The sequence below is a fragment of the Aegilops tauschii genome, chromosome 6 (genome assembly GCF_002575655.3).
Source record: "Aegilops tauschii subsp. strangulata cultivar AL8/78 chromosome 6, Aet v6.0, whole genome shotgun sequence".
NCBI lineage: Eukaryota > Viridiplantae > Streptophyta > Magnoliopsida > Poales > Poaceae > Aegilops > Aegilops tauschii.
The window spans coordinates 5890941-5904351 of record NC_053040.3 but is presented as its reverse complement, the minus strand read 5'-3'; the positions used below and the strand labels follow the sequence as shown (position 1 = coordinate 5904351).

General features: G+C 39.9%; 1 protein-coding gene across 1 annotated transcript; it reads left to right on the top strand.

Annotated features, from left to right (window-relative positions):
• Nucleotides 1–254: 254 nt before the first annotated feature.
• On the top strand, nt 255–2081 carry LOC109745201 (tyrosine decarboxylase 1). Its single transcript, XM_020304335.4, has one exon. The coding sequence runs from the start codon at nt 314–316 to the stop codon at nt 1790–1792; it is 1479 nt and encodes a 492-aa protein (XP_020159924.1). The 5' UTR covers nt 255–313; the 3' UTR covers nt 1793–2081.
• The last annotated feature ends 11330 nt before the right edge of the window (nt 2082–13411 follow it).

Genomic DNA, 13411 nt, shown 5'->3' with positions numbered 1-13411 from the left:
TTTATACTAAGCTGAGACACTTATTTTTGGACCGAAGAAGTATATCACGATGGAAAGTGCCATTCTAACCAAAAAATATAATATTTGTGCCCGGACATAAATAAAATCAATACACATCAGCTTTTAATGTTCTGGTTGCAGGATATCTGCATTTTTAGTTAATACCAAGGAATCTCGGGTTAGCACATTTGTAGCGTGGGAACAAAACCTGACCTACTCCTATATATAGGGATTGCCAATCCTGTTAGCAGCCACATGCATGAGAGAGGCACACACACACGACGCACCCACCGCCATTGCAAAAGTGTAGGCCATGGGGAGCGCAGCAGCTGATGCGGTATTGCCACTGGACGCCTCGACGTTCGCCGCCGAGTCCCGCGCGGTGGTCGACTTCCTCGAAGTCTACTACCGCGACATCGAGAGCTACCCTGTCCGGCCCGACACTGAGCCAGGGCGCCTCCGTACGCTTCTACCCAACGTGCCGCCCGAGGACGGTGAGCCGGTGGACGTGATACTGGAGGACGTACGGCGGCACATCGTCCCAGGATTGACACACTGGCAAAACCCAAACTTCTTCGCCTATTTCCCGATGAACGCGAGCACGGCCGGGTTCGCGGGCCAGATGCTCTCCACCGGTCTCAATGTTGTACCGTTCATGTGGGCTGCATCACCGACTGCGACCGAGCTCGAGGGCGTGGTGGTGGACTGGATGGCCAGGCTGGTGGGCCTCCCGGAACGCTTCCTCTTCTCCGGAGGTGGCGGCGGCGTGCTGCACGGCAGCACCTGCGAAGCCGTGGTGTGCACGCTCACGGCCGCGCGCGATCGCGTGCTGAGCAGCCTGGGCCATGAAGCCATCCTGAGGCTGGTGGTCTATGCGTCGGACCAGAGCCACTGCACCTTCCAGAAGGGCGCGAGGATCGTAGGAATCCCGCCGGCCAACTTGCGCGTCATCCCAACGTCGGCGGCGTCAGCCTACGGACTCACCGCCGACAGTGTCCGTAATGCGGTGAAGGCTGACGTGGCCAGCGGTCTCGTGCCACTGTACCTGTGCGCAACCGTCGGCACGACAGGGCTGGGCGCGGTAGACCCGGTGCGCGATCTCGGGGAGGTGGCGCGACGGTACGGCATGTGGCTACACGTCGACGCCGCCTACGCCGGTAGCGCTCTAATCTGCCCCGAGTTCAAGGATTACATCGACGGTGCCGAGCTGGCGGACTCCGTGAGCATGAATCCGCACAAGTGGTTCCTCAGCAACATGAACTGCTGTTGCCTGTGGGTGGTGAGCCCAGGCTTGCTGACCTCCGCGCTGTCTAGCAACCCAGAATACCTCAACAACGTCGGCCGGGAAGGCGCAGCAGAGGTTGTCGACTACAAGGACTGGCAGATTGCATTGTCACGCCCTTTCCGCGCCATGAAGCTGTGGGTGGTCTTGCGCCGTTACGGCGCAGGGGGCATGCGGGCGTACATACGGAGGCACGTCGACATGGCCAAGTGGTTTGAACGGATGTTGGACGCTGACGAGCGGTTCGAGGTGGTCGTGCCGAGGAGATTCTCCCTCGTGACATTCCGCCTCCGCCCGAGGCATGGAGGCCATGACGACATGGAGGCCTTGAACCGCAAACTACTCATGGCGATCAACGCTAGTGGGCGTGCCTTCATGACACATTTTGTGGTGGACAACAAGTTTGTAATCCGTATGGCCGTGGGCGCGGCCATGACGGAGATGCGGCACGTCCAGGATGCGTGGGAGCTTGTCCAGGACAAGGCCAAGGAAGTTCATGCCACTCCGTAGCAGTGATGAGAGGCGCACGCTTGAATATAGTGAATAAAATTGGAATAAATATCCAACCAATAAATATCTTTAAAATTGCCATAAACATATGAATCGTGGACAAAAAGTGGGTATAGTGAATAAAATTCGAACAAATATTCAACCAATAAATATCTTTAAAATTGCCATAAACATATGAATGGTGGACAAAAAGTGGGTATGTAGATCGACATTTATAGATGGATTGAAGGATTGCTAAATTATATTGTTTGATGTGCACATGAATCCTTAGATTTATATTGGTTGTGTATTGTCTTTTTTTTCAAGTTTGGATTGCTTACCACATATACCATATGGTGATAAACGTCTCATTCGGTTGAATGAATGTATGTAGCACTATATACGATGTAGTACTGGTTTTTCTTAGAGGATATGACCACTCCGTAGGAAGCAACACACGCCATAACATCAATAAAAGTTACTCCCTACGTTTTCAACTAGAACCACCACAAGAATTATGAAACCAAGAGAGTATTTTCTAGTAGTAATTGGAATAGATAACCAACAAATAAAATATATATCTGTAGCCCTAATAAATAATAATGCCAGGTGCGTTTCTCTAATTTTTTTATCCGCCACCCATAGTATTATTTTTTATTTTTTTAATATTTTAATTTTTTAGGTGCTACTATTTTTTTGGGCCTCCGCAACAAGCTTGACAAAGGGATAGGATTTGTGACAGCAGGTCTCACAACACACAGTCCCTCGGGATTGCTATTATTTTGTACGCTAATAACGCCCGAATGTTCGGTTTGGGTTCCCAGACCGAACGAATGGTTCAGTACGAGGGATCAACCCCACAGAACGATTTTGTTCGATGGGAGAACCCCACTGCCCGAACGCCCAACCACATCGCCCCTACAGAACTTTACCCTGTAAAAACAAAAACAAAAAAAGCCCAGCAACAAAAAAACAAAAAAGCCTAGTTTTTTTGCTATGAGAAGCACGCGCTGAAATATATTAAATAAAATTGGAACAAATAGCCAACAAATAAATATATTTAAAATTGCCATCAATATATGAATCGTGGAGAAAAAGTGGGTATGTAGATGGACATTTACAGATGGATGGAAGGATTGCTAAATTACATTGTTTGATGTGAACATGAAATAACAACATGGTAAGTTTCTCCCGCATACTAGCCAAATCATGCACGTAATGTTCGTTTCATTACTAACTAATATGACTGACTCGTCAAAACAAAATGTGCAGCTCGTGAGCGAGAAAACCGGTCAGACCCCTCCGCCGATGCCCCAGATTGGTATAGCGGACACGGTGAGTTTCATTTGAATGGTCATTAGTTACTAGTATTCACATTTCAGTTGCATCATGCTAACTAAACATTGCAAATGAGCTTTGGTGCAGCACGCCTCCCGACAAGCATCGACCGATCCGTCTCCGTCTCGCGGTGGCGCAACCCCGACCGGTCCTTCTCCGTCTGGCACTGGCACAAAACCGACCGGTCCTTCACCTCCGTGATGATGGTAAGTTTTCCCAAGTGTTTTGCTTAACAAATGCATACTTAGCATAAGAAATGACCTACTTAGCTCCAAAATGACCTATACTTATCTTATTTTCCTCGAAAATGACAGAATAACCTTACTTAGCTCCAAAATGACATATTCTACCTAGGATAGCTATAAAATGACCTATACTTAGCATTTTTCCTTCAAAATGACTTGATATGCTTTGTTAGCTAGAAAATGGCATGACTACCTAGGATAGCTCAATAATGATCTATAGCTAGCTTAGCTAGTTCATTTATGACAGAATTAGCTCACTTAGGTAAAAAAATGGCATAACTACCTAGGATATATAGCTCAATAATGATCTATAATTAGCTTAGCTACTTCATTTATGACATAATTAGCTCACTTAGGTAAAAAATGGCATAATAACCTTCGTTTAGCTCCAAAATGACCTATACTTAGCTTATTTTCCTCGAAAATGACATAATAACCAAACTTAGCTCCGAACTGACATACTTTGCCTAGGATAGCTATAAAATGACCAATACTTAGACTTTTTTCCTCCTAAATGAATTAATATGCTTAGTTAGCTGAAAAATGTCATTACTACCTAGGATAGCTAAATAATGATCTATACTTAGCTTACCTAGTTCATTTATGACATAATTAGCTTACTTAGGTAAAAATGGCATAATAACCATGGTTTAGCTCCAAACTATCATATAATTAGTTTATTTTCTTCCAAAATGACAAAATAACCTTACCTAGCTCCAAAATGACCGATTTTAACTAGGATAGCTCTAAAATGACCTACACTTACCATTTTGTCCTCCAAAATGAATAAATATACTTAGTTAGCTCAAAAATGGCATAACTACCTAGGTTAGCTCCAAAATGACCTATTAACCTAGCTTAGCTCTAAAATGACCTACAAACTTAGCTTTTTTACCTACCTTAGCTAAAAATGGCATTTTACCTACCTTAGTTAGAAGAAGAAGAAGATAAAGAAGAGGAGAGGAGAAAAAGAAAGAGATGATAAATTCTTCTACTTCTTCTTCTTCTTCTTGTTCTTCTCTTTCTTCTTCTTTTTCTTCTTTTTCTTCTAACTAGTCTTCTTCTTCTTCTAACTTTCATCTTTCCTAATTTGCAGATTTGCTTGAGATGACGAAGTTTGCATTGATGGAGTGTACTCTTCTACTTGTGCTTCCTTTTTGTTTATGGAAACTTGTTGGATATGTATGAGTTGATTTGACAATTTTCAAAGTGTGGTCGGATTGCAGTCAAAATTTTCATTTATGAACGTATGGAAATTGCAATGAATTTTTCTGAATCGCCATAATTGGAGTGTCATTTATCCAATTAACCCCAGTTAAGGTCAATTGTCATAGTCTAGAAATATCTACCAAGTGAATCCATCAATTTGAACACTCTACTAAGTTTTTTTAGATATTTAATTATATATACAAATGCGTAAGTTGCATATATTAAGGAGTATGTTGTATTTTTTGTTTAAGATTTAAGGCATAATTCATTACAGTGAAAGTTTTTCTTAACATTTCAGACTTAAATAATTGTGACACAATATAATTTTGGTTTAGCACAAGAAAATAGATTAAAAACAAAAATATTTAAATTGTTCGGAAATATGTATGGTCATATCTTGATGTTAGTTATAAATGAGAATATTTCTTAAGATAAATATCTCATATATTATCTCAATTAACAAGCATGCAATTAGTCAAGTTGAGATACTAATAAGTAAAAATGTTTCGTATACATGGTCGAGAAAAATTTACTTATAAAAGAGAAGTATGAAGTAAGCTGTGTTTCATGAATTTTTTTGACACACCCTCTTTCATATGTGGTTGTGGTTGCAGACAAAAGGTGTGTTTGTTTGTAGGCTACTTCTTTTTAGCCATTTCATGTCATTTCTCCATTATTCTGTCTTTATTCCATTTGACCATTGCATTATTCTTTTCTTATACCAATATTTTTATTTTATTGTAGTATAAAGGAGATTTTGTTTTCTGTCTAGACCATATCAGTGCTAATTATCTATGTTTGTTAGGTGAAGTTAGGGACCAAGGAAATGAAGGTGTGTTTATTTTGCTATTTAAGGTAACTATGTCTTATTTCTTGGAAGTAACCATTTTTGTTTTAGAAAATTATGTGTAGCACTTCTCTATGTCAAACAAATGGGGTGACGAAAAAGATCAAATACTTGATGGAAGGAAGAAATCCTGAATCACCAACACCACGAGTGATTCCCTTGGATTTGGACAATAAATATAAACAGATGAATGGACATCACCCAAGTGGTGGATTGGCTTAATTAATCGGATAGTATAAGAGTAAGGAATACTGAATGACATTAGTTGTTTATTTATAATTTTTGTGCTATTTTAAGTTCTTGATAACCTACTTGCTGTTAATACTACCTAGCTTCTGTTTTCCTATCATATGAATACAAATTTAATAGATGTTTCCCTTTCACATGTGAAAAAACATGCATGATGGAAAGTACAATACAATATATTATTATTGTCCATGGGATGCATTACTTGTTTATATATATTGTTTGTGTTGTTTTCAATTCCTCATTACCTACTTTATTGATATTACCAAACTTTTGCTTTCTCTGTCATATGCATGTGGATTTAATAAAAAAATCACATGAAAAAACCATGCATGATGGGAAGCACAATATATCATTCCATCATTTCAACTTTAAATTATCCACGTGATGCATTTATGTATATTGTTGAAGTGTAGGTCTTGACTCTACAATAGGAATAATATTCCATTTTTATTGATATAGATGTTGTTCATGTTGTTGGGATCACATATGCCTGAATGATGTGTTGTAGGTCTTGGCAGTTCACATATTCTCGGGATCCGGTGCCGCGGCGAGCGTGGCGATCTTCTTCATGAACGATGTGAACTTATGTGTCGTGTACTAGCAGCTGCCCTGCATTAGTTGCCATGTGCTCTGGACACACTTGTTAGGTTTCAGTTATGGCCATGCATCCTTCACCATTACATAGATTGTCTGCTTGATAGCCCATCTCTGTTTAGATCATGTGGATTCTTGATGCATTACGATTGGTGATACATCTCCAATGTTTCTACTTTCCAAACACTTTTATTCTTGTTTTGACCTCTAATTTGCATGATTTGAGTGAAACTAAACCAGACTGATGTTGTTTTTAGTAGAACTAACTTGTTGTTGTTTTTGTGCAGAAATAAAAAAGTTCTCGAAATTGGACGAAACTTTATGGAGATTTATTTTGGAATAAATGAAAAGTACTGGAGCAGAAGTGCTAGAGGGGGGCCACCCCGGGCCCACAAGCCTGGGAGGCGCGCCTACCCACCAGGGCGCGCCAAGCGAGCTCGTGGGTCCCTGGACCCCTTCCTGACCTAATTCAAGCGCTCCTTCTTCCCGAGAAAAAAAATCAGAAAGTTCCCTTACGTTTTATGATATAGAGCCGCCACCAACTCCCATTCTTCATCGGAAGCCCTGACTTGGAGTCCCTTCGTGGCTTCGGAGGGAGGGATTCATCATTGTCGTCATCACCAATCCATCTCTATCAACAATTTCATGATGCTCACAATCATATGTGAGTAATCCCCTTGTAGGCATACTGGAGGTAGATGGAGATGGATGAGATTTCATATGCAATAATGTCAATTTGTTAGGACAACATAGTGGATACTAGGGATTAAGCCATAACAAATTGACATAATTTTTTCTTAGATTGACGTTGGTATGACTTTGTTATGCTTAATGCTTGTCACTAGGTTCCGAGAGCCATGATTTCAGATCTGAGCATGTTATGATTTCATGAATATATTTGTGTTCTTTATCTTACCTGCAAGTTGTATCCACCTATTATCGTTTTGAACCTTAGACCCCCAAGGTGACATTGATTGGGATATTGACGAGGATACCTTTAACTTGAGGAGCTCATCTATTCATCATGTGTTAATGCTTTGTTCCAGTTCTCTATTAAAAGGAACTAATTAACCTTAGTTTCCATTAGGACCCCGTTGCCACGGGAGGGTAGGACAAAAAATGTCATGCAAATTCTTACCGCATGCACGTATGGCTATATACAGAATACATGCCTACATATGATTGATGAATTGGAGCTATTGTGTATCGCTCTAGGTTGTGACAGTTACATATTGAATTTCATCCAGTTACCATCGCTACTCCATGCCTACGCTTTATTGTATTGACTTTGCTAAAGTTACCACTAAAACTGTTCTGCAAACTTGTTCCTATTGCTGCTGCTACCGTTACTTTATCACTATTGCTATGACTGCTATCATATTACTGTGATACTAATAAATTGCTGCTAGAAAAGTTATCTCCCAGGTGCTGTTGAATTGACAGCCCAACCTTTAAGGCTTATAAGTATTCTTTGGCTCCTCTTGTGTCGAATCAATAAATTTGGTGAAATACTACCCTCAAAGACAATCGCGGTCCCCTATACTTGTGGATCATCAATTGACCGTACCTGAAAGATGCTCTGGTTACTTGTGTGCCACTTCTTTGTTAATTCTCATTTTGTCAAAGGTTGAATTGATGCTCAATTCTGAATACAAGTCCTTTGTAATGTATATTCAGTTTGGCATGTAAGTGTTAGACTACAGTTGAAACGGTTATGTATTGGATTTAAACCCACAATTACGTATTGAGTTTAAATTGGTTTCAGTTCAAATCACACTGGGTTCAGCTTTGGCTGGGTTGAAAATAATATTAAAGGGTCCAGTTGGGGTTCGGCCGAGAGAGATATGTGTTTGTGTATGGTTGCCATATGGTTCAGTTTTGAAACCATTCTCAAATTTAAATACTATGCACCGGTACTTTGAAAATCTGGTCTGATATCATCTCCGATTTTAAAATCAGCTTTTCCTTATTTATCTCTTATATTTTCTTGTTTCTCATCATTCACATTCGGCACGGAAGTATATCTAGCATGAAACAACATTAACCCATCCCATCAGTCAAACCATAAGAGGACAGATATATAGACTATAAACTCTGAGAGTGTAAGACAAATCAATTGAAACTAAACTTCAATCTACATATGAGATCTTTAGCTCATCAAAGAATATTGACCGGACGAATACCTGAGAAAGATATAAATTATTTTAGTATTTTTTCTACCAATGCAGCTCAAATTAGAAGGACTAACTTTTTAGTGCGAAACTTCTAAGCATAATTGGTCTCACAACTTGTCTTATATGTGCCGATGGAGTTTAATGATGTCAGAATAAAATAATATGGAATCTGAGATATCAAAATCATAGTAATCCTTGTCATCCCCCCCCCCCCAAAGAACATGATAGATTGGCTCCATGACCTAACACATTGACACTACGGCGCTCATGCGATTTGGTGTTTTCACATACACCAAAATTTTGGTTCACCTAGCCCAAATTTTTAGGAAAAACGATATTGTTGTAGTACTGTTAAAATTCTGACGTCATATTTTTAACCATGGCAAATTAAAAAAAAATTCACGTCAAATTATGTTGTCGTAGGATGCACTAAATGCCGACCAAAAAATTGTAGCATAGCTCGCTCCTGCATATCGCCCATTAAGTGTTAATGAAAACCATTGAGTGCGGCCGTGTATATATGGAGATCTTTTTTGTAGGATCATATATGATGACTAGCACAAATGCCCGTGCGTTGCAACGGCAGAAAACACTGGTTCCTATGAATCAAAATGGTTCATTTCATCAGCATATGGGATAAGATTTCAAGTAAATTGATATGTCTTGATTTTTAGTTCATTCTTTAGATTATTTGTTCATTCTTGAACTTCAACAAATATGAAGTAATAGCAGCAAGCAAACTAACCTAGAATAATAATTGCAGCAGCAAGCAAACCAATCGAGAGGGGTAATAGTTGCAGCAAGCATAATCTGTTCATTTAAAAAAAATGTTTAGTTCGCATCAAAATGTATTTTTTTTATCAATAATGTATAGAGATGTAGTAAGCACGTGAGTATTTTTTGCAGAAATTTTGTAAACTTACTTGAAGGTTCGTTTTCAACTTCTGCATAATTTTGGTTCCATGCCAAGAGTCAAAAATAGTTTACATGAAAGATGAACCATGTATAAATTGCATCCACACTATTTACAGAAACATGTGCCAGCAACCTTGCAATGGGTGCAAAATAAGTAGATGCAATTTTAATTTTCTATAGTGAAGCACAACCACAAAATTCATTAATAGTATTTTTAGACTTCTACTGAAGTGAATATTCCAGCATAGCGGAGCAGGCTTTGCACGATGTTCAATTAGCCTTACAGCCTGTTTGGTTGGGGGGAATTAAAATTGGGGAATGAGAATTGGTGGGGTATGAGACTTCAAATCCAACATTGACAAAAAAAATGTTGCGTTAGTTGCACACGTTCGCACGTCTGTGCTAAATAAGCAGCAGTGGCATCATTTGCCCTTGTTGTTAATCCGGCCGCCAGGCTAACTGCTCCATCTGTATGAAAGCTTGCTTAGGCTTCTTCTTTCAATCTCAGACTGTTATGAACTTTTCTGCAGCCTGTATCATCTAATTAGATGGCATATTTCTTTTGCATCGGATTGTGCCAAACAATTCTGGTTTCTTGTTTCCATCAATCAAGTTGTTTGTCTATTTTCAGTTTTTCTTATGTTCGTTGCCATTGGACAGGTTCAGGTCGGTACCCGTTCAAAAGTAGCATGAGCAACTTTCCTGTCAAGTCGTGTCTTAATCGGCTGGGTCTTTCCTTGTTTTCGTATGGCATCGTGTCTCTCGTGGACTCCATGAAATCTGCCTACATCCATTATTTCACCACTCACCACCTAGGTGGTGATCATCCAGCAGCCAGCTACTGGGTATGTGCAAGTTTTGCACGTACTCCCTCCGTTTTTATTTACTCCGCGTATTAGCTCTGGTCAAAGTCAAGTTTTGTAAATTTTTATATTGTTTTCTATAAACGTGGTCAAACATTATAAAGTTTGACTTTAGTCAAATCTAATATACAGAGTAAATAAAAACGGAGAGAGTATATTAACTGGTGTGGCTGGATGTGTAAAGTCGAGGTGGGACTATTTCATAATTAGGCGAACCCTCTTTGAAGACACAAACAATTGCTAGCTCAAATGGTAACAACCTTACAGGCTCGGTGGGAGGATGCTGGTTTGACCCCACTAAACTTTTCGGTCTTTGCTAGCATAGATGGGCCACGCAGGTTGTCGCTGAGAATTCCGAGCGAAAATAATACGGCCTGCCTCGGACGATGGAAAAACGGTTCGTGTTTTTACCACTTACGGGTGGCGTTGGTGGGTAATTCTCGCAAACATCGAAGGTGATTGGAATGACGGTGAACGGCCAGAGTTCTTTATTATTAGTGAAAGACTAGACAATACCCCGCGCGTTGCCGCGGGAATTTTTGAAGGATATAAAACATACATGAGTAGATCCATCCCAACAATTATGTTTTCAAGTGTAACAGATAATATAGTGTATTTTATCATAAAAAGATATAATATCATGCACGTTTCCAAAGGTAATATAATCGTAGCTACTACTGAGGGGCACAAAGTTTATGTTAGAGATAACAATACTATCAACTCAGCATGTACATTATGATTGCCAATATGGATTTGCATGAATTGTACCTGTGCACCTATCATTAATTAAGGTAAATTGTGCCAAAAAGCGCATCACTGTACATCAACTTTCATACTTTTTAAGGATGGTAAAAGAATGACGCTCTTCGGAGCATTACATAAACTGACAAAAAAGAATGAACCGCAAAATGTAAAACATAGGTAGCAAACTTTGTGTTCAGTTTCTATAAGGAAGGGAAGTTGCTACTTGCATGGTAAACAAAAGGTAGTAAATAATATTGTTTGCGAATAGACTATAAATAATTTATTTTTGTGGCATTCAAAGACATATTTATACAATGAACGAAGGGACAAATAGTCCGTTACAACTTCAAAATAATAATGGTTACCAATTCAGCAAGTAATCAGTCTCCACAGAAGCGGCAGCTCTCCGGCCTCAACATCGCTTGCGGCATGGGCGACGGCGGCATGGGCGACGGCGGCAGCGCGGTGCCGATGTTCCTGTTGCAGCTCGGCCCCACACTGCTGCCCCGTCCTCTTCCTCCGCGACGCGATGCTGCTGTTCCTAGTGCATCTCTTGAGCGTACCAAATAAAGCAGAAGGGGAAGTCGACTCATTAGTACAAACTGTGAACGGGGGAAGGGGAAAAGACAACAGGCGCTGAGATACATGACTTCTGGATTGCGGAGGCAATCTTCTCTGTACGCTGCATTTTACTTATACTAGATGATGCACCGCATGCTTGCTGCAGGAATTTTGTATCAAGTGATGCTCAAAAAGTAAGCGTACATAAACTACGGAGTTCAATGATATGATGGTATTGGATGTTTTAGATACCAAATAAATGGCCGATGTCCAACTCATACTTGCATAATCATATAACTATCATGTTTCTCTAGGTTTAGAAAGAATATAGACATTGTGGAATAGATCAATTGTGTTCCCATAACAATGTCCAACATGAAGTAAATCAAGGCAAGACAATGAAAAATTGCGGGTACATATGCTGACTTGAGGAAAGAAACGCCTCCAAGGTGATACGGTGTAGCTGATACATAAGTGGCATACTTCCTTGTTATAGCTAGCGTTTGTTATACTGAACTGTATAGTGTATTAGCCAGTTCCAAATAAATGTTATTTAGAAACCCTGAAGTGTAACATAAGTTATTTTTACTCTCACTGATTTTAATTCATGTGTCGTGGTAATTATTCATCTAAGGGTGTGTATGCAGAGGATGAGATGGCCAATGTTATTATGCATCTGAGCATGTGCTGACATCTGTCATCATATCAGTCTTGCTTGATTTCTGTGCAAAGTGTGGAACCATGGCATTAGCATAGTAATAAATCAGTTGCTACGCATTATTGTAGCATGACGGATAATCAATACATATTTGCACATTTGTTTTGCGCATATTAGGCAGCACAAATGTTGCATGAGTCACCGCTCATGTATGTCTAAGAAAAGGTGCACAAAAGCATTGCCAAGTCCATAGGTGTATATGCTAACGTTGCCTAGTGGGAAGAAAGGAACCAAAAAATATATGAGATAATGTATTCCAGTGTAGGATGCTGACGTGAATAATAGAGGAACAAAACCACTTGAACATGAACACCGCAATACCATAAAACCTGGAAGAAGAACTTAAGGCTACATAGAGCATGTATCCTAAAGCAAATTGGCTATGGTCGATCAAAATCTCAAGTAAAATTGCTATATGCTTTATCAGAGTAAGTTCTACTACTGGGAATACTCTCCTTTTAGCTTATGTTTAGTATAAATTGTAAGCATGCACATCATATTGAATCAAACTATGATGGTCTGATGTGTAAACATTTAGTCATTTTTTTGCCATGACAATATCATGTATAAATCATTGAATGAGTAACATACTGGATTCTTGGTCGTGTTAGTCCTAGAAAGTTTTTACAACCACTGCTATTTTCTATCTACATCCTTTGAAATAACAATGAGGGATGGGGGAAAGTCCAAAATATCATGGTGAAATGTCTAAACACCGTCAGAAAAACCAATAGCAGGATCTCTCAACTTGGGAAATCCCAAATGCTCGTGATTCCACACCAGTCAAGAAAATTCAGATCAAGTCTTGCAATGATGGAATAGAATAACAAAACATGAGCGGGCATAATAAGAATAAAAGAAAGAAATTCATTAGGAAATAGACAATATTTTCTATATTCCGGTGGTGGAATGGAAGAGAGAATGAGCTCACATAAGCATCAGGGCTATTGATCTTGTCGTGGCCATGCCGAAAAGCTAGTGACTGCTGATTCCATCGTCAGGTCTAGACGTACCTCACTTAGCAATGCGGGCTCACATCAATTCTCTCATGTGCATCCTCACAGCCCTGCTTGTTGGGGATCGTAGCAGAAATTTAAAATTTTCTACGCATCACCAAGATCAATCTATGGAGTCATCTAGCAACGAGGGAGAGGAGTGCATCTACATACCCTTGTAGATCGCG